This window comes from Mytilus trossulus, chromosome 14 (genome assembly GCF_036588685.1).
Source record: "Mytilus trossulus isolate FHL-02 chromosome 14, PNRI_Mtr1.1.1.hap1, whole genome shotgun sequence".
In the NCBI taxonomy this organism is placed as follows: domain Eukaryota; kingdom Metazoa; phylum Mollusca; class Bivalvia; order Mytilida; family Mytilidae; genus Mytilus; species Mytilus trossulus.
The window spans coordinates 46605189-46631180 of NC_086386.1; the positions used below are offsets into that span (position 1 = coordinate 46605189).

The 25992-nt window shown below is 31.8% G+C and overlaps 1 protein-coding gene across 1 annotated transcript; it reads left to right on the forward strand.

Annotated features, from left to right (window-relative positions):
• Positions 1-4622: 4622 nt before the first annotated feature.
• On the forward strand, positions 4623-18905 carry LOC134697323 (C-type lectin domain family 4 member D-like). Its single transcript, XM_063559529.1, has 8 exons — positions 4623-4672; positions 6979-7046; positions 8041-8166; positions 10252-10379; positions 11505-11589; positions 14353-14466; positions 16550-16677; positions 18817-18905. Exons 2-8 carry the CDS (start codon positions 6983-6985, stop codon positions 18829-18831), a joined length of 660 nt encoding a protein of 219 aa, XP_063415599.1. The 5' UTR covers positions 4623-4672; positions 6979-6982; the 3' UTR covers positions 18832-18905.
• The last annotated feature ends 7087 nt before the right edge of the window (positions 18906-25992 follow it).

The window sequence follows — 25992 nt, forward strand, 5'->3', positions numbered from 1 at the left end:
TTATAAATATTATTTTATACAAATGTTGAATAATTAATGGTGATTGCGTACTCATGCATCTCAAATGAATAGCACCCTGCGATTTAAACTGGTATACTATTAGAGGTATATATGTAACGGACTGTCAACAGACTGCGTACAATGAAGTTATATGAAATATAAAACAAACAATTTCTGACTTCGTGTGGTCAGCTGATCGCAAATATCGATTTAAAGGAAGGTCGGGCTTGCATTTATAGCCGCTACGATGGTAGTTCACACGTTTGCTGGTCTGACTCGCCAATATACTGGCTACCATATTTACACTGTAAAAGAAGTGTGTTCTGTCTATATATCATGTATTTGCTTGCAAGTCAGACATCGTTTGTTTTTGACATCCCCTACAAGAGCATAAATAAAAAGCAGTCTGGTTTAGAGGATTGATGAGCTCTCTACAGCTAGGCTGTATGGCTACAAAACGCAGGTGGAGATGGCTCGGGAAAGATCTTGGATAGTTTTCAAATTTTCGCGGATATAGGTGTGATGATTTGTCGAATCTGGATGGTAAGTTGACAGAAACGGCACTGTTTTGTTAACCTTTCAATCTTTACATTTAAACGTTCATCTCGGCTTATGTTATAAGCAAGAGCACAATCTTTATCAATGTCGTTTCTTCTGTAGCCTGAGTGTTTGGGTGAACTCGAAGTTTTTGTAGCGGCCTCTTTGGAATATCACTGGTTGAACAAATCCGTTTTATTAATTAAATGAAATTGCCATTACCATTGTACTTCGAAAGATACATGTAAAATTTCGCTGATGCAATCATAATCAACATGTTGATGACGAAGTTAAAAATATGTTACTTATACAACATCAAGAAATACATAAATTGCATAATCAATATTAACAAGGAAAAACAGAGTCTGTCACTATTCAGTTTTGATTAATTAGCCAGTATTATCGAAGTACTTTAACAAATGTATTTGCTTTAATATCTGAATCTATCAATATTCAGTAGATATAAAGTATAATATAATGAAAAATTATACAAATAAATAAATTACATTTTACAGTTTCTGTAAACCATACTCTACATAGGACTCAAACGGAATATATTGGTATTTATGATAAGATATATTGAAAAAATTGCGACTATGTCTGTAAACAGAATGTCTTATGAATTTCATAACAAAGTAAAATCACCAAAAAATAAACTCGAGAAAAATTCAATCAGAAAGTTTCTATTCATGGCAAAATTAAAAGGCAAAACACATCAAACGAATTGACAACAACTGCCGTATTCTTGATTTGGTACTGGTATTTTTAAATATAGAATATGGTGGATTGGACCTGGTAAGACCTTATTGTATTTAATAAAAAGAAAAAAGAAAAGAAAGGAGAATAGCCTCAGAAGTCTTTAGTATGTATACTCAATATCAACTTAGGCAACATCCACCATCATAAATCCGTTCACATGTACATACTAAACTACTTGAATGTCAATACTTAGTTATCGTATCTTATACTTTTACCAAACAAATTACAATTAATAGGTTCAATTACACGTTTTTAAGGATCTCAATATTTACTGCTACAAGAGTAAACCTTCGGGTTGTGCTCGTTCTTTATGAATATACAATTCAGCTGGCCATGTTATTTAAAGTAAACAAAACATTGTCGTTAAAACTTCTGTTGAAATGTGTTATCCGAAGTCCGAAATCCATCAATTTAAAACACCACAAATACGAATATAATAAGTCGAGTATAATGCCAGGCAATGGGCTAAAGCAAACACAGACCTTATAGACTATTAGAATATACTGTGAGGTCGTTGATATGAATCAGAATTAATCGGTCTATAAATACACATGCTCATCGAACTGTCAACACTTTGAACATTATTGAGGAGTCTTCATTACACATGTGATATTGATCTCGCAGACAAAGCTTCAAACAACATCGTTTATGTATGTAAATGGCATCACATTTACTGCTTGATAAAGGACTAAGGTATTAACCATTCATATGCAACTCAATATGAACGTCTATTAATGTGAATTTGTAGAAGAATGTACAAAATATTAAGGCCTTTCTACCTCAGGAATAGATTACCTTAGCTGTATTTGGCAAAATGGCAAAACCTTTCGGAATGTTTGGTCCTTAATGCTCTCCAACTTGACACTTTATTCTAAAATTTGTTTTATTTGGGAGTCACGAATCGTTCGTCGGGCGCAAATAAAAGCTTTAATCCTAATATCTATGGTGAGTTTATATACAGTTAAAATTTGTTTGATAACTTTGTGAAACTTTATTATTTTATGTGGAATATATAATGTTGGAATTTTTACAATTTTTTATTTTTTATATTTATCATACAAATGATAAATCTATATAAAAGCAGTCTGTGAAAAAGTTTAAGATGATATTATTATATATATATATATATATCCATGATTCCATGATTATCACAAAGATGTGAAACTGGTTTGAGAAAAATATACAGAATTAAAGGACTTTAAAAGCATTTCAAAATTTAATTTTATTTATATTTCTACTAGTGTGGACACAGAATTCAATTTTAAGTATATATATATATAGAGCCCAGGTGGTCGTGTGGTCTAGCGGGACGGCTGCCGTGCTGGCGATTTGGTGTCACGATATCACAGTAGCATGGGTTCGAATCCCGGCGAGGGAAGAACCAAAAATTTGCGAAAGCAAATTTACAGATCTAACATTGTTGGGTTGATGTTTAGACGAGTTGTATAATATATATATATAAATATTTGTCATAATACATGTATTGATTATGAATCAAGAAAGATGTTACACGTTAACCATCAAGATGAACATAATATGGATAATCAATTATACTTACAAAGAAAAACAAAGCCTGTTACTATTCACTTGTGCATAATTTGAAATTATTATCAAAGTACTTTTAAGTAAATATATCTTAATATACATGTATTCACATGGAAAAATATATTGCAACACCTTGATTTTTTAAAACTTGAAAAATCAGTCTTTATTTTGGATTGAATATGATAGAATATTTGTAGAATAATATTGAAACGTAGTTAATGAAAACATTGGCTTTTAAACGCACAAAAAATGTATGGAAAAAAAAGTTTCATCTAACCAAAATTTTCATTACAAAATGGAGTGTTTTTTGCACAAAAAAATGCATTTTACAACTTTTACTCTAGTCGAACTTTACAATGTCAGACATTTCAAAATTAATCTTTAGATGATTGTTCACATCATGGTTGATCGTTATAAGCCAAAGAATTAGTACTTTGTGCGCAGCCTCCATTCAAACGGATAACTGCATCTTAAAGTATTCTGATTCCTACTATAAGTTGACGAATTTGTTGCCAAGGTAGGACGAAAGGTTTTGTTTATTTCATTACTTGTTTGACCTGGGGTGTCCTTTCATGCACTTTACGCCCAATAGTGTCCCATATATTCTCGATATGGTTCAAATTCGAGCTACGATTGGGCCAAGGAAGATAAACCGAATTCTATTGGAGCAATGGATCGTCCTCCACGACGCTAATTTCGAACTTTGGCGAGCTCTGCACTATATTGGATACGGGCATCTGTGTGTCTGATCGTAGGCAAAGGTCCCCGAAATGGTATTATCTTACGATAACCAGTAGCCGATATCGAACAGTTCTTGTTTAAAGGCTCCTGTATGGTCATCATTCTCTTTTTATGATTGTATTGTTTTGAATGGGTTACCTTCTGACCAACCTTCATTATGCTTTATTTTCCCTAGCAGATGCTATAGTAGGTCTTCTTGACCTCGGAAAGTCTTTAACATCGTTTCTTGCCTGATTTTTTCTCTCAAAACAACTTATAGTGGAATGATGATGACCAGCAATACGTGCAATTATCACAACGACATACCTGCTTCCCTCATGCTGGATATCTGCAATCTTGCTGCATTTATGAGTTTTGGATGACCAATTACAAGGTGTCAATAACATAAAACATAAAACTTTTTTCCATGAGTATATCTAAAAGTACCTTACCAGTATCATATAAAGGTATTATACAATTGCATTAATGAACTACTACAGTTTTTGTTAACCACACTCTACACATATCTCATACAAACATATATTTTTAATGATTAAATGTATAAAACGATTAATAACAACTTCTTTGAACCAAATGGCATATCAATGTTTGAATAAGTTATTGTATTTATCAAGAACGTAAGGAACACAGCTTCAAACGTCTTTGGTATTTAACTTATATCACTCAAAGCACAACATTTAACATAAGCAACAGAAGAAGTATCACAAATTGTATAAACTACGTTTACTATTGTATATAGAAAACACTAGAAGGTAAGATGTAACTTCAAACGTCATGTGAAAAGTTCAAATCGTTTTGTCTATTGTCGAGAGTTGTCTATTGGCAATCAAACTTACTTATGTTTAAATTTGCTGATGCAATTTTAGTATCGATCAAGAAATGAAAACATTTTTAGTTACAGATAAAAGAAGTTACACGTTGATAAATTAATTGCTGATTCAGTAAATTATAAGAGAGAAAAACAACACATGTCACTAATCGATGTTGCAAACCTGCCAGAACATTCACCAAGTACTTTAATTTAACTTGCTATTTAATAAGCCGTTTCACTGTCATCTATCTATCTACAGGTCTGCTATCAAACATAGTGGTAAGTTTTCAATTATTTTCTTACAAACGATATTCTTGTTATTTGAATTTGTTTAAATATAATTAAAGATGTAATAACAGAGTATTGTATCAGATAATTGCCAAACTCATCTTGTTTCCTTCAAGCTGTAGACACTCACAACAAAGATATCCAATGTGTATGTCAATTTTAGTTGAAAGGCATAGATATTAATTTTACTCAAACAATTTACCTAGTGTTAAGCAGTCACTAAAACGCGGGGTACAGTTGAGCTGCTGTTTGTTTATATTTTTTTTAATTCTATTTTTTGACATCGTTTTGATGGATTTCTTTCTTTCTCGAATGCCACCTTTTTATCATCACCATCACACTCTCCTTTCATACCCGTGAAGAAGATGCATTACTTTTTGAACTTCCAATGAGTTCATATGTTGTTTAAAACCCTCTGTATGTGTTATTAGTTAAAACATGTGCACGGCAACTCTATGATTGATGACACACTAAATGAAGTGGTAGTTTATTAGCATTAGTTCGTTCAATGTCAGTTGTTAATGATTATCATAATTGCAAATTTAAAGTCGAGTTCCTCATCAATATCGTGTAATTATTTGTTGTGTTTTGAAGCCGTAGTTTTACATTGTCATATTAGTAAACAATCAACAAATAAGCATGGATATCGAGAACGTGTATTACACATTCAACGCCAAGATTTTAGTTTTTTTTCAATGACAGATCCATGCGTATTGCAATCACTGGTTTTTTACAAAAGTCACGCTCAGTTCACTGCTTACGGAAAACATATCGGCGAATTATTTACTGAGGGCAAACAATTAAAAAAACATCTTTTAAAATTTTGACAAATTGATGAATTTTCTTGAGAACAAAGTATATGAACATGAGTCTTTTAATAAAAACTAACCATTAAGGTATAAACACATATGCATCATTTTTATAAATTTGAAGTTTCATATAACTTTAATCTAATGAATTATGAATTAACTTTACAAACATTTGCTCGTTTAGTAATACATATGTAATGCTCAATAGAGCTTTCTTACAAATTCACGAACGGTACGAACGAACGTAAAGGGAGCGCGTATTACATTTCCACAATTACAGTTAAAAAAGTTAATTTATGAGTTTTGAACAGCGGTATACTACTGTTGCATTAATTTACGCGTAAAAATAAATCTTATCTCGATGGCATGATCGAAGATAATCTATTATTTTCTAACAATAAGATATACCGTAAGCATTCGTACATTTTCAAACCCTAAAACTTAACCGAATATAATATGATGAATTTCGAACTCCTTTCTCATAGCCTCACTGTAATCGCTATAAACAACACTGACATTCAATATTGAAAATCACAAAGAACACAATTTAAACAGAAACAAATTAAATTCGTACTCATTAAACCGAAACTAGAGGTGATCTGAATTCTTTTAATATCTTCTATTTCAGATTGTCCGATTGCAATTTAAAACTCTCGATTACCCGCTTCCCCTTTTAACCAATGAAAATAAACTACAGTTGTCTTGATCAGTTATCCTCGAGATTAGAATAATCATAAGGCAAAAACTTTAATCACCTTCAATGCTTACAACTGAAAGTCCTATTATGGTTGTTCAGAGTATACAGCCATCTTGAATTATACAATCACAGTGAAAAATCGGTCCAAAAAATTTGCTCAAATTTGCAAATTTGGAGACAGATTTTCAATGTATTGCCAACAATGTTTATTTATATAAAAAACGAAGCTATTTATTCAATAGGAATTATCAAATATCTTTTTAACTAATACCAATTATTTGTGCTTAAACCATTTCAGGGGAAATACCACTTAAAGTACAAAATTTATTATTGACAAATGGAAAATTTCCATTTTTTCTTTAAGCAAGAAAACAATTACGGTGACACCATTTTTATTTTTATTTTCTTAAATCATATTGTAAAACCTCATAGATTTCTTTTTAATGTGTTTTTTCAAGATAAACCTAAGCAAGTAATGGCAATGTTAAACGACTCGAACCCTGTAAAAAAGCGCGGTGACCCGTACCTTTTATCATTTTTTTTTCGCAAAAAGCATAGTAAAATTTCTATTTTGGCAAAGTAAAAGAAAATTCTGTTATTTTTTTCTTTACCCGTGAACTACCTTATACACAAGCTAAGCCCTTACATTGAAAGGTTCGGACTTTGGTTTCAGCTCTGTTACATATGTTTGGAAATTGATTATAGCATGAAACTATAATATGTAATGCATACTCGCTTACTGTGTTAATAACCCGGAAAATAGAACTTATTAAGACTATGTTTAATTTCAGTATCATGATTAACTTTTGTTGTTCGATTGTAATTATCCTTTGCACACTTGATGTGTCTCATGGCGGCAGTAAGTATTCTAGCATACAAATTGATTCTTTCATTACGGCATTTCAATGACTAAAAACATTTGAACTGCTGTCATAACTGCCATTAATTTTGTTTTTACTTGTTCGCTGGTGAGATTTACACGATGAATTCGTCCTTTTGAAGGGTTTACTGTTAAACGACGGTGAATTTATCCTTTCAAACTTTCGAAATTAATATACTGGAATATTTCTTAGATAAAAATAAGGATATGTGGTATGACTACCAATGAGACAACTATCCACAAACAATCAAATGCAAGTGGAAGTCAGCAATTATTGACAACCGGATAACAACCACAAATAAAGTGTTGTCTAGATAATGTAAAACCTTCAATTACCATAAATGTAATCTAACGTTTCCGGAATCTTAGAATGTCGATAACATATTTTGTGACAGAGCGTGGAAAAGAGTCTCAGACAGTTAGAATTTAAAGTATAAGGATCTCTACGGTATCAACTGCCAGTAGCAAAATATGCACGAATGTTCAAAGTGTTAATGTACTGTTGATTTTCTGATTCTTTTTTACCATGATGTTGTAAGTTAGTTTTCAACTTTATGTCTATTGGTATATATCACTGTTTTTGTGTCTTGACAAGTAGACCTTTGCTAGTTTATACATCTAGATAATTTACAAAATGCAATTTAGTATCGGTTGTTTACATAAACTATCAGGACACATTACATCATGGTTATATTTCCAACCGTTGATTGCTTTAAATTATGTAGGATTAGTGTACAAAAAAATAATCTAAAGTAGGAAATGAAAAAAAGAACATTATTCCTGAGAAACCATACCACAATGTCATTTCATATAAACTTTTATCATAACAATAATAAAACCATGTCCTATATTTGACATGTTAAATAAGGGAAATTTTAGGAATAAACGATGACTTTATATCTTTATTCTTATCTTTTAATGTTTTTACAAAAAATAACCATGTTATATTGTATCTGAGTACTGTTCTATTTAGTTCTATCTGGAAAATGCAGATCGTCAAACGGAACTTGCGGTCAAAGAGGTTATTCGTGTGATGCTACGTTTGGGGAAGGATGGAACCAGTTTGGTAAATGTTGCAACGAAAGACCATGTTGCAAATGTAAGTAAAACATTTCCAATTTGCCAGCTGAAGACCAAGCAATCAATGAAAGTTGTTTATGCTGCCATTTTGTCCATATTTCTTTATGTTACAATTTTCAGAAAGGTTTCTGTTCTACACTAATGTTTTGATTTTACGTCTGCATAGTTCACACTTGGCAAGAAAGTTAATGTGTTACATTTGTTGTTATTTTTGATATTATTTAAACGACGATTGATATAGTTAAAAAAATGCCTCACCTTATCAGTACAATTAATCATATTTAGTAAAATTATTTATGAAATCGAGCATTATCCTTTATCTCTTAATAATAAATATAAGAACCAGGTTTAATCCACCATTTTCTACATTTGAAAATGCCTGTACCAAGTCAACAATATGAAAGTTATTATCCATTCGTTTATGATAAGTTTTGTTATTTGATTTTGCCATGTGATAATTGACTTTTCGAATTGATTTTCCTCTAAGTTCAGTTTTTTTGTGATTTTACTTTTTATATAAATATATGAATATTAATATGAAAGCAATCATTTTGCATCACCTTTAATATCGTTTTAATTATTGTGAAAACACATATGTAAAAGATATTTTTGTTAATGTTTTGTTTTATTAAATAAAAAGTTCTGGATGTCTCTTCTACATAAAAAAAATGAAAGTTAACACTCACTCTAACAAGCTTTGAGTATTACAACAGATTTCAAAATATACTATTGTAATGCTTTTTACAAAGAGCAAATGTAAAACCTTCATTTTAATACACAAACGTTGATCCAGGTTTACTTTTTTTGGCGATGAAGACAACTTTCCATTGAACTTCTTTTAGTTTATTAAACAAAGAACTGGCATTTTTTTTACTGTTTATTTTGATTATTTGCTTATTCAATATGCTTTACTTACATACTCTTTAATGTTTTTTATACTTGTTAGATTTTGAAATTAATTGACCTTATTAATTTTTTAAATTTCCATCTGTTGGAGTAATTTGACCCTTATTGGAATAAATTTATTTTTTTAATTTTTATAATTTTAAGATGTTTAACATTGTTTAAAAGAAAAAGCCTTAACAAACATTGTTTCTAACTTTGAAATAAACGAAGTTTTTGACACCAAAATAAAATCGGCTTAAAACTAATATTTTGAAATTCTCCGTCTTATTTCAATAAAAAATAACCCATCGAAAAAACAAGATAATAAAATCCATTTGTCCCCCTTTTAGATTTAAGTTAAAAAAGTTACCTTCCATCGCTAGTTCAGCTTCTAATTCAAACAGAACAAAAACCGTACTTACTCTAAAATTTAAATTTAAAAAAAATCCACTTTGTTGTAGAGTTCGTTATCAAAATTAAAAAGCACATCAAAATTATTGTATTCAGTTCCATTACTAATAATAGTAACGACGAAAGATTAAGATATGTTACAATTGTACACTGTAAAAACGTCATATTTTATACTATTTTTGTTTTAATAATTTGATGTTAGCTTTCAATATAAGTAAAGTCCTGCATTCTTCTTTTTTTTAATTTCTTGTTTATTCTTATATTCATTTTATTTCTTTATATCTTTTTATTTTGTTTTTGCATTTTTCTTCTCTTGTGTTTGTTTTTCTATCATAATTGATGTGTAAAACAAAAATTTCCCTTGGTCTGAGGTGGAGGATGACGTCAGTTGCAATCATGACAAATCTTCTTAGTTAACGCAATGACTGTATCTTCTGCATCGTCTGTATTTCTATATGAGTATATTTCTATTCTCTAAAACAACAAAGCCTTTTACTCAACTTGTTTTGTCCTTTTTGGTTTATAATTCTACATGTTTTTTAGATTTATAGTTCTCCATGTTTTTTAGTTTATAGTTCTCCATTTTTTAATAAGCTTTAGATTTTCAAATATTTGGCCCGGAACATCAATGAAGACGTTGATTGAATGTCGAAATGCGCATCTAGTGCAGAAAAGAATAGTTCCATTTAGGTTATAAATGACGATGCAACATTTGATCAAGGTCTCTCATTCATTACGTAATTGTAATTAAGTCATCGCTTTAGCTTCTTTGTGTTTTAATTGCGATTGTGGTTTTTAATATTAATAGCGCAATGTGTTCCGGAAACTTGCCCAAAGAGGTTCACGTTGTTACCTAACCAATCAGATAGTACTAATTGTTATTTCGATAGTGGTGAGAATAGGTTAGAAGATGATAAACAGTGGGAACACGCTCTGGTGAGTACAATGTAGGTTTATTAATCACTATTTACAAGAACGAGTCTGTTACTTCGTAAACAAACAAGAATCACAACCTGTTTCAAATACATTAATAAATCTGTAGGCAAAATATAAGATTTAAACAAAGATATGTTCGGTGTATTTACTTAGTGACATAACAGAATAATCAAAACTTGACACAAGTTATTTCCTATCAATACAGAAAAGTGTAATAAAATAGATATAGGAAGATGTGGTGTGAGTGCCAATGAGACAACTCTCCATCCAAATAACAATTTAAAAAGTAAACCATTATAGGTTAAAGTTAAAGACTGTTTCTCGTTTCTCGTTTTTTTAAATTGATTAGACCGTTGGTTTTCTCGTTTGAATGGTTTTACACTGGTAATTTTGAGGACCTTTATAGCTTGTTGTTCGGTGTGAGCCAAGACTCCGTGTCGAAGGCCGTACATTGACCTATAATGGTTAATATTTTTTTTTTTATTTGGATGGAGAGTTGTCTCATTGGCACTCACGCCACATCTTCCTATACCTATGTATAACTCGATTTGGTAAACCAAGAATGACGGTTTTCAAACATCATTGTAAAAGTATTTATGGCACTGGATTTGTATTTATATTTGATTTATACAGTACGTGGTTGAAGGTCTGGTTAATTATGGATAAAAAAGAGACATTTGTTCTATTTTGTAAAAAGCATTTGACACTTTTCTGATGTTGAACGAAGTCGAACTCAATTAGACAAACATTGATTTGATAGAACAATGATATGTTGATAATGTTATACAATAGTAGAACATAATAACTGAGTGGTCTTTGACGAAATACCGACTCCAAATTGCAGCCATCATACGGGAGACGCATGTTGATGAAACAACAGCCTATATAGCTACTAACAAAAACATATATGTATATATATACAGTATGTGCTTAAACTTTAAATAAAATATAGCTGACATAAATAAAGGCAACAATAGTATACCGCTGTTCTAAAATTCATAAACAATTACCGGTATTGACTTTTTAAGAGTATGTTTCTTCAAAGAACAAATTATCTATGTATACAAATGCAAATACATTAAACTAAATGTAAAAATATTATGAATGTCATTTTCAAAAATTTAGTTGAATTGTACCGAGACACCAGGTGCCTACCTGTGGAGACCAAATACTATAGAAGAAACTGAAGCCGTTAACAAAGAATTTAATCGTAAGTATTCAGTAATCACGAACTACAAAAATAAATGTGATAAAAAATTACAAACATTCGTGTGGACGGATTTCATCCGTTATTACATATTACAAAAGTAAGGAATTACAAATCTTATCCGTTATCAAAAATAACAGAAACTGTTATACATAGTTCCAAAAAGTTTTTGATGACTTATATAATTTGTGATTACGAGTTAATGTTTTGAAATAACGGTTTGAAAAGTGATTTCGAATTTAAATTATATTTTTTGGAGGCCCTACATAGACTTCTGAATTATAACCAGTATCACAGCAACCTCTTTCTAAAAACGTTCGTAAACTAAAGAATCTTCACAAGTAATATACATTTACCTACTGGAGAAAGATTCGTAAACTCTTCATTTGCTATTTCAAGAGAGTTATTTAAAGATAAGATTTATTTAGGAATTCAATTGTTTATTTTGCGAAATGCAGCTATGTATACATAGAAAGGGGATAGTTCATCGACAGTGGCTCGATCTCATTTAACTGTTCCATATCTCAATCCTTCTATAAGGTTATATGTTTTGTTCACATCGTTTTTATTAAATTTATCATTTACTTAAATTTTCGTTTTGAAATTACATAGACAAAGAAAGGGGGTTGTCACTCAACAGGGACTTATATACGAATCCCGGCGAGGGAAGAACCAAAAATTTGCGAAAGCAAATTTACAGATCTAACATTGTTGGGTTGATGTTTAGAGGAGTTGTATATACATTATGTACACAGCCATGTATCACCATCATTGATGGCGATCCGATGGATACATCTGTTGTAGGGTTGTCACTGACTCAGACGTACTTATGATAATAATAATTTTCTCTGACTGTATCTTACATTAATTTGTAGGATCCTTTACTATAGATAATTTAGCTGATCATCTGTAACAATAACATCTTCATGCCTTATATAGCATGTACTGTAGTACGCCGCTAGATTAAAACTGACGTGGAAAGGTAACACATGCCCATCGAAAGCTCTTTTTTTTGAGAGCCCAGGTAGTCGTGTGGTATAGCGGGACGGCTGCAGTGCAGGCGATTTGGTGTCACGATATCACAGTAACATGGGTTCGAATCCCGGCGAGGGAAGAACCAAAAATTTGCGAAAGCAAATTTACAGATCTAACATTGTTGGGTTTATGTTTAGAGGAGTTGTATATACATTATGTACACAGCCATGTATAATCATCATTGATGGCGATCCGATGGATACATCTGTTGTAGGGTTGTCACTGACTCAGACGTACTTATGAATATAATTATTTTCTGTGACTGTATCTTAAATTAATTTGAAGGATCATTTACTATAGATAATTTAGCTGATCTGTAACAATTACATCTTCATGCCTTATATATCATGTACTGTAGTACGCCGCTAGATTAAAACTGACGTGGAAAGGTAACACATGCCCACCAAAAGCTCTTTTTTGAGAGCCCAGGTAGTCGTGTGGTCTAGCGGGACGGCTGCAGTGCAGGCGATTCGGTGTCACGATATCACAGTAGCATGGGTTCGAATCCCGGCGAGGGAAGAACCAAAAATTTGCGAAAGCAAATTTACAGATCTAACATTGTTGGGTTGATGTTTAGAGGAGTTATATATACATTATGTACACAGCCATGTATCCCCATCATTGATGGCGATCCGATGGATACATCTGTTGTAGGGTTGTCACTGACTCAGACGTACTTATGAATATAATTATTTTCTGTGACTGTATCTTACATTATTTTTATAAGATCCTTTACTATAGATAATTTAGCTGATCTGTAACAATAACATCTTCATGCCTTATATATCATGTACTGTAGTACGCCTCTAGATTAAAACTGACGTGGAAAGGTAACACATGCCCACCGGAAGCTCTTTTTTTTAGAGCCCAGGTGGTCGTGTGGTCTAGCGGGACGGCTGCAGTGCAGGCGATTTGGTGTCACGATATCACAGTAGCATGGGTTCGAAACCCGGCGAAGGAAGAACCAAAAATTTGCGAAAGCAAATTTACAGATCTAACATTGTTATGTTGATGTTTAGAGGAGTTGTATATACATTATGTACACAGCCATGCATCACCATCATTGATGGCGATCCGATGGATACATCTGTTGTAGGGTTGTCACTGACTTAGACGTACTTATGAATATAATTATTTTCTGTGACAATAACATCTTCATGCCTTATATATCATGTACTGTAGTACGCCGCTAGATTAAAACTGACGTGGAAAGGTAACACATGCCCACAGAAAGCTCTTTTTTTGAGAGCCCAGGTGGTCGTGAAGTCTAGCGGGACGGCTGCAGTGCAGGCGATTTGGTGTCACGATATCACAGTAGCATGGGTTCGAATCCCGGCGAGGGAAGAACCAAAAACTTGCGAAAGCAAATTTACAGATCTAACATTGTTGGGTTGATGTTTTCAATATTACAATGTACCAAACGATGTATTTTCTTCAAAACCTTTCAATCACACGGTTACACAACATAACTGTTTCAATCGTTGTTACTAATGTTTGTCGCTCCTTTAAAATTTTGAAATTTGTTATTGAACTCGTTTCTTCGAAAATGGTCTATACCAATACAGTTTATTTTGAATAAGCTCTTTTGGTTGAATAAAATGTTGTTTTATCATGTTTGTTTTTTTTCTTTTACCTTTACATTGGATTTTGATATTTTTATTAATTGTAGTTTTTTTTTGTTTCATCTTCTGATTTTCGATGAAACACATTAATATTTATTTTTTCTTCCAGTCAAAGGTCGTAATGTATGGACCGGTGCAAGGGATTACAACTCAGATGGAAACTTTAGATTTGCCATAGAAAATAGTTCATTAGTTTCATTAAAAGCTGTCCCATTTGGAATAGGTGAATGAGACTTCTGTTTATGATATTTAAGGTTACAAACAACACTATAGGAAAATAAAGCTATAAAAGTTAGCTGAATGTTTTAATCACGTTATTTGGTTAATATAATACAATAAGTTGAATTGATGATGGAAAAGGGGAATATGCGAAAGAGACAACAACCCTACAAAAGAGCAAATACCAGTCAAAGGTTATCAATAGGTAGTCAATGAAGCAAGCCAATTCTGCACCTGAAAATGGTTCTCCGCTCCCCAATAAATAACTTTGTGCACAAGTTCTGTGAAAATGAACATGTTTGTCAAACTGCTATATATCTAAAAAAAATCAATTGTGAAAAATAAGTAAAATCAGTGGTTCAAGTTTTCTTTTGGAATTTTTGATATTTTGTAGACGGGTCACAGTAAAATTTTTAACATTTTATAAAAATTAAATAAGTTTTAGTTAAGGTGTTTGTTACCACCTCAAACAAAAGTATACACACAATACACAGAAGCAATTTCGTTTTGACTTCAATATCTGTTGGTGCTATTGAATTAGGTTTTATTTTGTCAAATTTCGTTTTAAAGACGAGAAAAATCTAATTCTTGAAAAAATATGAATAAAAAAATATTCAATATGATAATGTACGTAAGTAAGACAACAAAAAAAAACCACAAAACTTAAGAGTCATCTATAAGAGAGGAAATGATATTTAACAATAGATATACATGTATAAAAAGTCGTGAAAAAAAGATTCAAAAAGCAACAATTTTTTATCTGTTAAAAAAAAATTACAAATAGTATTTTGTCAAATTAAACTGCACACCGGATTTTTACTTCCGAAAACAATCACAAGTCGCCGTTATTTGTGAAGAATTAGTTTTTTTTATATTTTTTGTTTTATTTGCTGCTGTTTACTTTAAGTCGTCTTCCGTTTTTGATGAGCTTAATAATATTTTGATTGAACAATTGTTTGAATTTCATTACAAAATCTACATCAAAAACTTGTATGATATCAGATTATGTTTAAATTATTTTAATTCTAGCGCGTCTGGCGTATACAATTATAATCCTGGTACTTTTGATAACTATCTAGGCCTGTTAAAAATGCTAGTTATTGACAGTGTAGCAAAATTATCAAATAATTATCAAATTCAGTGGAATGTCGAAATCAAATTATCACTGATATGCATAACATAACGAAAACTGAATAAGATTATACTTTGAAAGACTCTAAGGATAGTTATCGGAGCCAGCATTGCATAGATATCGGTGACTATTGGGGTCAGAATTGAATATTTATATTTACACATAAAAAGATCATAGGAACTGTCTTCATGAAGTTTCATTTAAGGCAACATTAAAATTTCAGTATAGAATACAGATATAGATCACCGTACGTCCTTTAATAGTGTACACAATACAGGTTGCAATGTCGGATGTAAAAGACCCCTACAGCACTAATGTAAAACAAACGTGAAAACGTCTGGCCTAATATATCATTAAAATTAATACAAAAAAACTAAAATGTAACACAACGGCAAACGGCAACCACTGAATTACAGGCTTCTGACTTAGGACCGACACGAACATACAAAATGTGCATAAGATTTCTTCCTTGGTATTGATCTATGATTAATTTATGTTGCGTCCATACCGTTATCATATAAATAAGTGCTAATTTTGTAATTGTTGTTGGTCGCTGTAAATCTTTTGTATTTTTTCTGATTGAATTAATTAAAGGTCTTCGTGTTAAAGACAGAATGCTTTTCACTTCATTTTGAGTTATGCACTGTTTTGTATTCTCTTTTTTTTTAAACAATTAAATCATCTTTATTGCAGTTTATGCTTTTTAACAATTATTATATTACAATAACATATCTAATCATAGTGTCTTCATATATGTTTAAAGATTAATGACATGACGTGATGTTTTGATTACAAATGTATATCTTGATTTGTTGTCTCTCGTAGACGTAGACATGTGTATTTTTAGGAGGGTTTACCAATTTGGTAGGAGGGTTTGGCAAGACTGTCTACTATTTTGTCTCCCTTGTATTAGTCAAGACAAAATGCGAAATAAAAAATCAATTAATTATTTCAGCCAGTGAAAACCTTGCTGCAGATAGTGATTGTGTGATAATATATTTCTTTGGTCGTCCCATTAATTCGTGGATTTGGGCAGACTACCCTTGTCGCAGTCTTATTCGCTACATATGTGAATATCCAAGAGTAAGTATAATCCTTCATTTAGATTTATGGTTGCAATATTCCGTAAACAAATTAATATTAAACAACAACTCATAAATCACGAAGACGTCAGCACGTCACAGACTACTTAAAAACGACTGGGTTCACATTCAATAAATGATCAATATCTTGAAAATAACACCGCTTTATATTTGGACAAATATTTTAACACTAAATGTAATAACTCTGTTGTATATAATCCGATTACATGTATTACAGTCGATGTCGAGTTTATTGAATTAAAAATATATGTGTGCGGAAATGTCGTCATTACCAAATGAGGTCAATAATCGGGGATTTTGCACCAATTTCAAGAATATCTAGCTTGTCTGGTCATGCTTTATGATATCATCTCTTTTCTTTAAAATATTGATAAAAAAGGTTCTTATTTAAGATAAAACTCTGTGTTCCTGTTCCTCTTCTTTATAATATAAACTGTTAATGTCAAGTCACACAAGTTCATGATCTGGTTATATTTATAGATTTTTATGCTACTATAACTGATTGTCTTACACACAATGTGCAATATAAGAACAGTTGTAAATTGAAAATAATAATTATGATAAAAATTAGGCAAATTGATATTGTGGTTGCTATTTAACATTTATTTATGTAATTACTGACGAATCGGCAATTTGGACTCTCTTAAACTAACGATTGACCTTCAATTATCCTGTCAAAATTGAGAGAATATCGCTGTTCAATTTAAATCTACACAATGGACAAATTTTAAAAATCAACTAGATTTGTAATTGTTAGCAATAATGGATTGCACCCTCGTTCACCAATTGCCAGGTTAACGGCAGCCATTTTGAAAATTTTAAAGTCAAATCGTCACATGGCAATTAACATTTTTGTAAAGTTTCATAAAGTTTGGAGCATTTTGATTTTTTTGGACATTTTTGCTCATGGTTACGGCGGTCATTTTGGAAATAACAAAGTCCAATATCGGCCATTTTTGCTGTTTTCGTGGTAACGGTGTCCATTTCTAAATTCAAACAACAGTTTCAACATCGACTTGTGCAATTTTATATATTCATAAAGTTTCTTTGAGTTTGATCTGATATTCCTTTAGAAAATGTTGGTTAGATGGTTTTTTTCCCATAGAGTCAATGTTTATTTTTTCTCCAGTTTCCATGGCAATGGCAGCCATTTTGTAGAAGCTAAGTACTGTTGGTACTTCAGGGCACCACTGCCAACATTTACATAAAGTTTCATTAGGTTGATTCTTATAACGAAAGATTTATTTTTTACATTTTTTTAATTTCCATGTTAATCGTAACCATCTTGCACATTCCAAAGTCATGTGCACAATTTTACATGGTTGTCAACATTGTAGCATAGTTTCATTAAGATAAGTCCATGCAGTTCTGAGAATTTTTTTTGACAAAAGGTGTGGAAGAATGAAAATAAGAAAAAAGAACGGAACAATAACAGTATGTCAGCCAAAATATACCAACAATCCAAACATTTTCTTATCGATGACATCAAAATGCCAGGTTTCAAAGAATCATAAATGATTTCGTACATTATTTAAATGATTATTCAGATAGTAATGATACTGTGTTTCTCAGTTTAAATCGATCCAGCTGATGTAATAGATTTTTATAACTTTTATCTTTAACTTATCATCACGTTTTCTTATATTTTCATTTTTTTCCGAAAATCTTTTTTTTTCCAAGTAATTCGAAATAACAATTAATCATAATATAGATTCTCTTTATGTTTTAATAATGTCTGTTTATTTTCCTTAAACCTTAAATCGACTTATATCAAATTTTATTTATTAGCACGTATGGAATCATGTTTGACCGCTACTTTGAATCTTATATTCTGATATATCTAATTATTTCAGCACATCTTCAATAATGGGCAAGATAACAAATATGTGGCTGACTTGACGTTAATCAATTCTTCTTCTTGATCGTTAAAAGCGAACAAAAAAATCTAGTTTTATTTGATCCGAGAATCAGATGACAAGAAATCCAGACAATACTAGTTTATGTTTCTTATAATTGAAAACAAGTTTCTATCCTATACATATGCCATGTGATGTCGATTTTATATTTAGACTTTAGTTATGTTCATGTGTCTTTTACTTGATATTGTTGTGTTTTTCAGAAAGTTTGTCCATAGAGATTTTAACACTGCCAACGTTGTTTTTTTATTTAAAAAAAATATTGTCGGGAATTAAAATTATTAAAAGCTGATTTTTCTTTTCTTCTAAAAGACAGAAGGAATATATCATGTTAGTATCATACACTGTTAGACGATAAGTCAGAGCAACGCTAACTCATAGAACCTCTCCCCCCCAAAAAAAAAAGGCAAAGCAAAACAAAACATAACAACTGTGAGAGTGACCAATTTATGTTCCAGTATGGACATTTTTCTTGTTGTCATAATTTGCAAACATGGGTGTTTCGTTGGTACATCGTTGGGGCCTTAACGGCGGGAAAAAATAAATATTTTTGACTTCGACGGTAGAATATACTCGTAGTCATCATAGACACTAATATTCTATAAGGAGATAATAAGACATGATTGCAATGGGATGACCTAAACATATACTTAAACTCAATTATTGGTTATAACATTTCTTTATAAGCAACAACAGAAGAGTTGCTATAATAGCGCTACACAAAAAAAAAATCCAAAAAGAGTTTCCTATTCATCTCTTTTTTTTTTTTTTTTTTTTTAAATATGTTGAATAAATAAAACTCTATATGATGACCAAATTATGAAGCTGTTTCTATCGGATATAGGAGTTACAAAGCGGGAGGTTTGGCTAGCCACAAAACCAGGTTCAACCCACCATTTTTCTTTAAATGTCCTGTACCGAGTCAGGAAAATTGCCATTGTTATATGATAGTTCGTTTCTCTGTGTGTTGCATTTTAGTGTTTCTGTTTTGTCGTTGTTCCCTTCTAATGTTCGATGTGTTTCCCTCAGTTTTAGTTTGTAAACTGGATTTGTTTTCTCTTAATCGATTGAATAAATTTCGAACAGCGATATACAACTGTTACACTTACATATATCCTCTTTTAATTGCAACTTATATAGTTTTTGCATTGATATGAGCAGTTATTTCATGATTATCGTGATTCTTGGTTATTGTATTAGTTTGACATATTGATATCAGATTAGTTTGAATCTGTTATTTTTTTGACAAAAATAAAATTTTTATTTTCTAAACTTTTATGAAATATATGTCAATGAGACGAGATAATATTTAAAACTACATTATTTAAATATACATCGTTTGGTGTAAGTAACAAGGAATCATTTATACATTCTAGTTTCATTAACAGTACCAATGCTTTTGCAAAATAGTGACACTAAACACTGTAATTTGAAGATATTTGAGACAGAAACATATTCTATAAAATAGAAGTTGTGGTATGATTGTCAATGGGACAACTCTCTAGTCAGCTTTCTAGTTGTTTATGTGCCATTCTGGATTTTCAAAATACAATATTCATATCAATTGATATTGTTATTTGTACTAAAATAATAAGATGTTGTTCGATTGCCAATGCCACAATTTACAATCATAGACCAGCGCGCGAATGATAAGGTTAACAAATATAAATCACCATAAATCAAGAATGGGCAAAACAGATACCAGGTAAAACGATAGGAATGGTCTCGGAATCACCAAAATGTGAATCAATTAATATCAGAAAAAATCTATGGAAAAAAAAATTATGGAAGGTGCACGTGTCAGCTCTCCACTATGTGTAATGTTTCTGCAAATAAATCAGTTCAAATATCTTGAGTGCCCTTGAAAAAAAAAAAACTTATGGGCAAGACAATGTCATAATGTCGAAATATCGACATGCCATGTGACGTCCGTTCTGTACGCTGACTTTGAAAACTTTATCACTAAAATAATACATGTCAATATAATTTGACCGCATCTTCACTAAGCCATACTAAATTTACACACCATTAATATAATTTCATACGGTTGAACGTAGTGAATTAGAGTTAAATTATTTTCTGTTGTCTTTTTATGATGTTTATAGGTGTCGTACCTATTGTGTGCTCAGTTTCCCGTCGAAACGGGGGTTTCAGTCATTCAGCACGACAGCGTCAAAGTAATCGGTCCTCTTTGAAATACTTGGTAAATTAATTTTTGGTAATGGCTGAAAATGAGGAGTTAGATGTTCATGACCGTGAGGTTTCACTTAGTTTAAGCGACGTTAGTAGTACAGGATATTGTGGTTACATTGGTATGTGGTCCGAATGTGAGTCTACTAAAAGTTCTACGTGAAAAGAGCTCAATGCGGTCAAGCATATTATTTTATCTGTGGTAGATATTTTTAAAAAAATAAACGAATCAAGTGGTTTAGTGACAACCAGAACGTAGTGAGTATTGTTGCTAAAGTTAGTATGAAACCTGAGTTACAGGATATTGCTCTGTGCATTTTTGAAAATTGTTTGACACATTATATATCCATCGATGCAGAATAAATACCAAGAACTTTTAATGAGAAAGCTGATTTCATTATTGGGGGTGTTGGAGAACAATTGTTTACGTATTTAGGTTTCCTGTGGGGACCCCAAAAAATAGACTGGTTTGCTAATGATGGCAATCACAAGTTAACGGTATTTTATTCCTACGGTGAACTCGATTGGTATTAATGCGTTCACTGTGAACTGGAATGGTGTGAACGGTTAGTTTGTACCTCCCGTCTGTTTAGTATTGAACGTACTTCGTTACATGAGGCAATGTATGGCACATGGAACAGTTGTTCTGCCTTTATGAAAATCGGCAAGCTATTGGCCAATATTATGTCCAACTGGTGAAGGGATGTTTTTAACTACACACTTACAAGGAGTACTATACCTCCGGTAAAAGAAATACGTCAGTATTTGGAAATATCGATTTACCTTTTAAGGTGCTGGCTTTAAAAGGGGTCTTTGAACCTTTCAGCTACTAACATGTTAAAGCTTTTAGTTGTGTGGTGGTTTAAAATCATACGCCCATTCCTATCAATCAAGCTTTTTATAGTATAAGATGGGCACAAACAATTACATTATTTAAATATACATAGTTTGGTGTTAATAACAAGGAATCATTTATAAATTCTAGTGTCATTAATGGTACCAATGCTTTTTCAAAATATTGACACTAAACACTGTAGTTTGAAGATATTTGAGACAGTAAAATATTCTAGAACACAGAAGTTGTGGTATGATTGTTAATGGGACAACTCTCTAGTCAGGTTTCCAGTTGTTTATGCTCCATTCTGGATTTTCAAAATACAATGAGCGAGATTTCTCATACTGATTCCAATTTAGTGAAAAATATTCTGGATGGAGCTAAGAGACGTCTGTCAGTTCTGTTGAAGAAGAAAGAGCCCATAACTCCAGACATGCTTTTGCATATGTTTGATAAATTTTATTGCGAAGGAAAACCAGCGTTCTATTTGTGCCTGCTTGTTATCGTATTCTGGTTCCTTACGTGTGTCCGAATTGTTGAATCTCAAAACCTGTGAAGTTTTATTTTTTCAAAGTCACATTCCGTATTTATACAGAAAAGTAAAACCGATATTTACAGAGATGGTGATAGAATAATTATCGCTAGAACCGGAAATAAATTGTGCCCCTTAGAGAATTTAGAGAAGTATTTGGAATGGAGTAATAATCAAACGGATTGTGATTTATATTTATTTCGGAATACGACGAAATCCAAGCATAGTTTTACATTTCGTAAAGACAACAAACCTCTTTCATATACAAGAATGAAGGAGTTTTTTTATTGAAGTTTTTACTTCGTTTGTGCCAAACATTAAATCATTTGGTCTCCATAGTCTGAGAGCAGTTGGAGCATCTGCAGCCTGTAATTTTGGAATTTTGGATAGACTGTTTAAAAGGCATGGACGATGGAAATTGGAGACAGCGAAAGACGGTTATGTGAAGGACTCTTTTTTCCGACAGAATGTTGGTTTTCACTATATTTGAGTCTATAGATATATTTTTGAATAAATCTCTATTTTGAATACAATTTTCCCGTTCTTTGGCAGAGCAGCGGCGTTGTCGTGCAGCATTGCACTTTAATTACGAGTTTTGTATTCTTGATACTTTCATAGTAAAAGTTTTTTAAGGCATACACCATCAAGGCGTCACGTACATGAGACTAGTATTATGTAGTGAAGTTTAAAACAGAATGAAGGTTGTTACAAGAGAAATATAATTTTATACGGTTAAAAGTAGTGAATAAAGGTAAAATTATTTTCTTTTGTCTGAATTTTAGTTTATTCAATAAGTCCCCCCTTTTATACGTGTGAGTGTAAAACAAATTTCGTTGTAGAATGATCTAAAAACAGTATAAACAACTTTTTCCAAAAGACCAAAAAAGTTAAAAAATATATTTAAACAAAACGCAGTTGACTAACAGGTCGAACAACTGATGTCTGATGACTGCCATTGACGATTGCCAAATAAAATTGATCACAAGATGTATCAAAATGCATCTTAATAGTTGTGTTTAATATATATGTATATGTTACAGTAAATAGGTGAAATTAGGAATTACATGCAATTACTCAAATTTAGGAGTTCCCGATGCACTTAGTAAATACAAGTTATTCCTAAATTTGCCCAGTTATTACCAGTAATTACTTATGTTTAAATGCATTTTTACTGCTATTTACTATCTGTTAAAACAATGTTGTAATGTGATAAACTGATGAAAAAGTAGCGTAAATCTGATAAGAAGGTCCGTGAATATTATCAAAAAGTTATCATCCTAAAATATACCGTTTTAATTTGCTATACAAAATCGGAATTAGCTACATAATGCAGTTTTTGGTGTGGTTCGTGTTTTTAAGTTCTTAGTTTTTTAGTTAGAAGGTTTGTCTTAAGCTTTTCGGTATGAAAATTTGCACAAAATTATCATATTTGGACACAACGTCTAAAGTGGGCCTACTTTGAACATTATTATGTACTTTTATGAAAATAACTGATATTGTAGCTTGAAGGCTTTTTAAATATGCGTATTTACGAACCAAATGTGACCTTTATGGTGTTTTATGATAAAGTTGATATTTACGGCCATTTTGTGTCATTAGTGAACCTTGAGTATTCATAATAAAAGGAAAATATCTATGATGTATCATTGTCTTGCATATTGCAAATTTTTTAGCGAGTTTCAAAAACTATAAACCAATCATTTTCCAGTTTCAATTCACAAACAAGAAATATAAAATAAACAGTCTTTGATTCCTTTACCTCCAAAGTAATCCCTAAAATCCATACCCGTTACTTTCTTATTTGGTATCTTGGATTATGTCTCACTTTTAAAAACACTAAAAATCAAGTTAGTAAATTATAGCTTTAAAAATGACTAGAAAAATCAGTTAATACCTTTAATCACTGAAACCATCAGTAAATATATTTAATTACTAATCTGGTAAGTAATTACAAGTATTTACTTAAAAGTCCAGTAATTACGTGTAATTCCTTATTTCACCTTATTACTGTAACATATATATAAGATTTAGGGATGTTCATGTGTAACATATTTGATAAACATATTGAAGACCTATTGCTATTGGTGGCCTTCGGCTGTTGTCTGCTCTATGGTCGGATGGTTGTCGCTTTGACACATTCACCATTTCCTTTCTCAATTTTATAGCAGCGGCGTTGTCGTGTAGCTTTGCACTTTAATTATGAGTTTTGTATTCTTTATACTTTCTCAGTAAAGGTTTTTCAAAGGCAAACATTACCATAAGGTGACGAGCATGAGACTAGTATTATGTAGTGAAGTTTAATACAGAATGAAGGTTGTTACAAGGGAAGAACTATGTTACTATCTTATCCCAGGCATAGATTACCTTAGCTGTATTCGGAACAACTTTTTGAAATTTTCGATCCTCAATGCCCTTCAACTTTGTACTTGATTGGCATTATATTTTTTTAATATGAGCGTCACTGATGTGTCCTTTGTATACGAAACGCGCGTCTGGTGTACTAAATTATAATCCTGGTACCTTTGATAACTGTTTACTACATCTTGTGTGATGATGGTGAGTACCAATAATCTGTACAGAGGTTAAAACGGAGTAATATGGATTGAAAGCATTACTAATTTCAAAGAGTATCAAGAAGAATGACCCAATAGCAATGACTGGCTGACTGAACTAGTATATATTTGTTTAGGGGCCACCTGATGGACGCCTCCAGGTGCGGGAATTTCTACAATGAAGACCTGTTGGTGACCTTCTGCTGTAGTTTTTTCTATGGTCGGGTTGTTGTCTCTTTGATACATTCCCCATTTCCATTCTCAATTTTAAGTTGAGTGTTCGTGGTTGATCTCTGAACGGTGATAAGGTTCGTGACCACGACCATCTAACTTGAAAATATGACTCTTATATATTTGTGGAGTACATTGTGTGGTCTTGTATTACTTCCAGTTTCTTCTTTTTTACTTTCCCTGATTAGGTGGTTTTACGTCTTACAAAGTCTATTCGAATTGTGTTAGCAAATCATTCCGACCTAGCCGATGCTCGGATCCGTCTTAAACTTGCATTCAGGTGCGGGTTTTTTTTTGCTCGGTGTTGAAGGCCTCAATATAAGCGCTGTACTAGCTTTTTATGTCTTTTGTCCCTGTTATTATGCATGAACTGATTTTGTGTCATGAATTGATACCCCATATCTTTTGTTTTTCTATTATAACAAGTTAATGTGAAAATAATTTGAATCTGCCAGGCAACACTGTGTTACATAACAGACACATAACACTACTAACTAAGTTACGCAAACAAACAAACAACTTGATCTAATAAAGATGCCAACAAAATGATGTAGATGATAGTACATTCGACAATGAACTCAACAGATATTAACAAATATCATCGACAGATAAAATATTCGACGCTTATTGACACTTTTAAAATGAAGAACTCTATTGTCAGGCCGCAGGAGCCTGTGCACTGAGTTGCCAACTTCATAGAGGAACTTTCAACAAATTATACGAATTTAAGTACAGCTCTTTATAAGAACCAGGCAGAGTGCCATATACATGTGATACATGGGGGATTTCAGATTTTATGTATTATTGGCCTAGTAGAAGCAATAAATAAATCCTGCTCAAAAAATTATTTTGACTGGGAAAAAATAAGTGGTTGCCATGGTAACGTACTCACAATTTTTTGGTTGTTAAGCGTAAAATCTTTCAAAAATCAGCTAAATCGACCCCATTTCAGAGCCTGATTGTGAATAAAATCATGCATTTTTTTTTTTATTAATTTTCATATGTTATATTGATAGAACTTGGTTTAAGGTTCATTTTA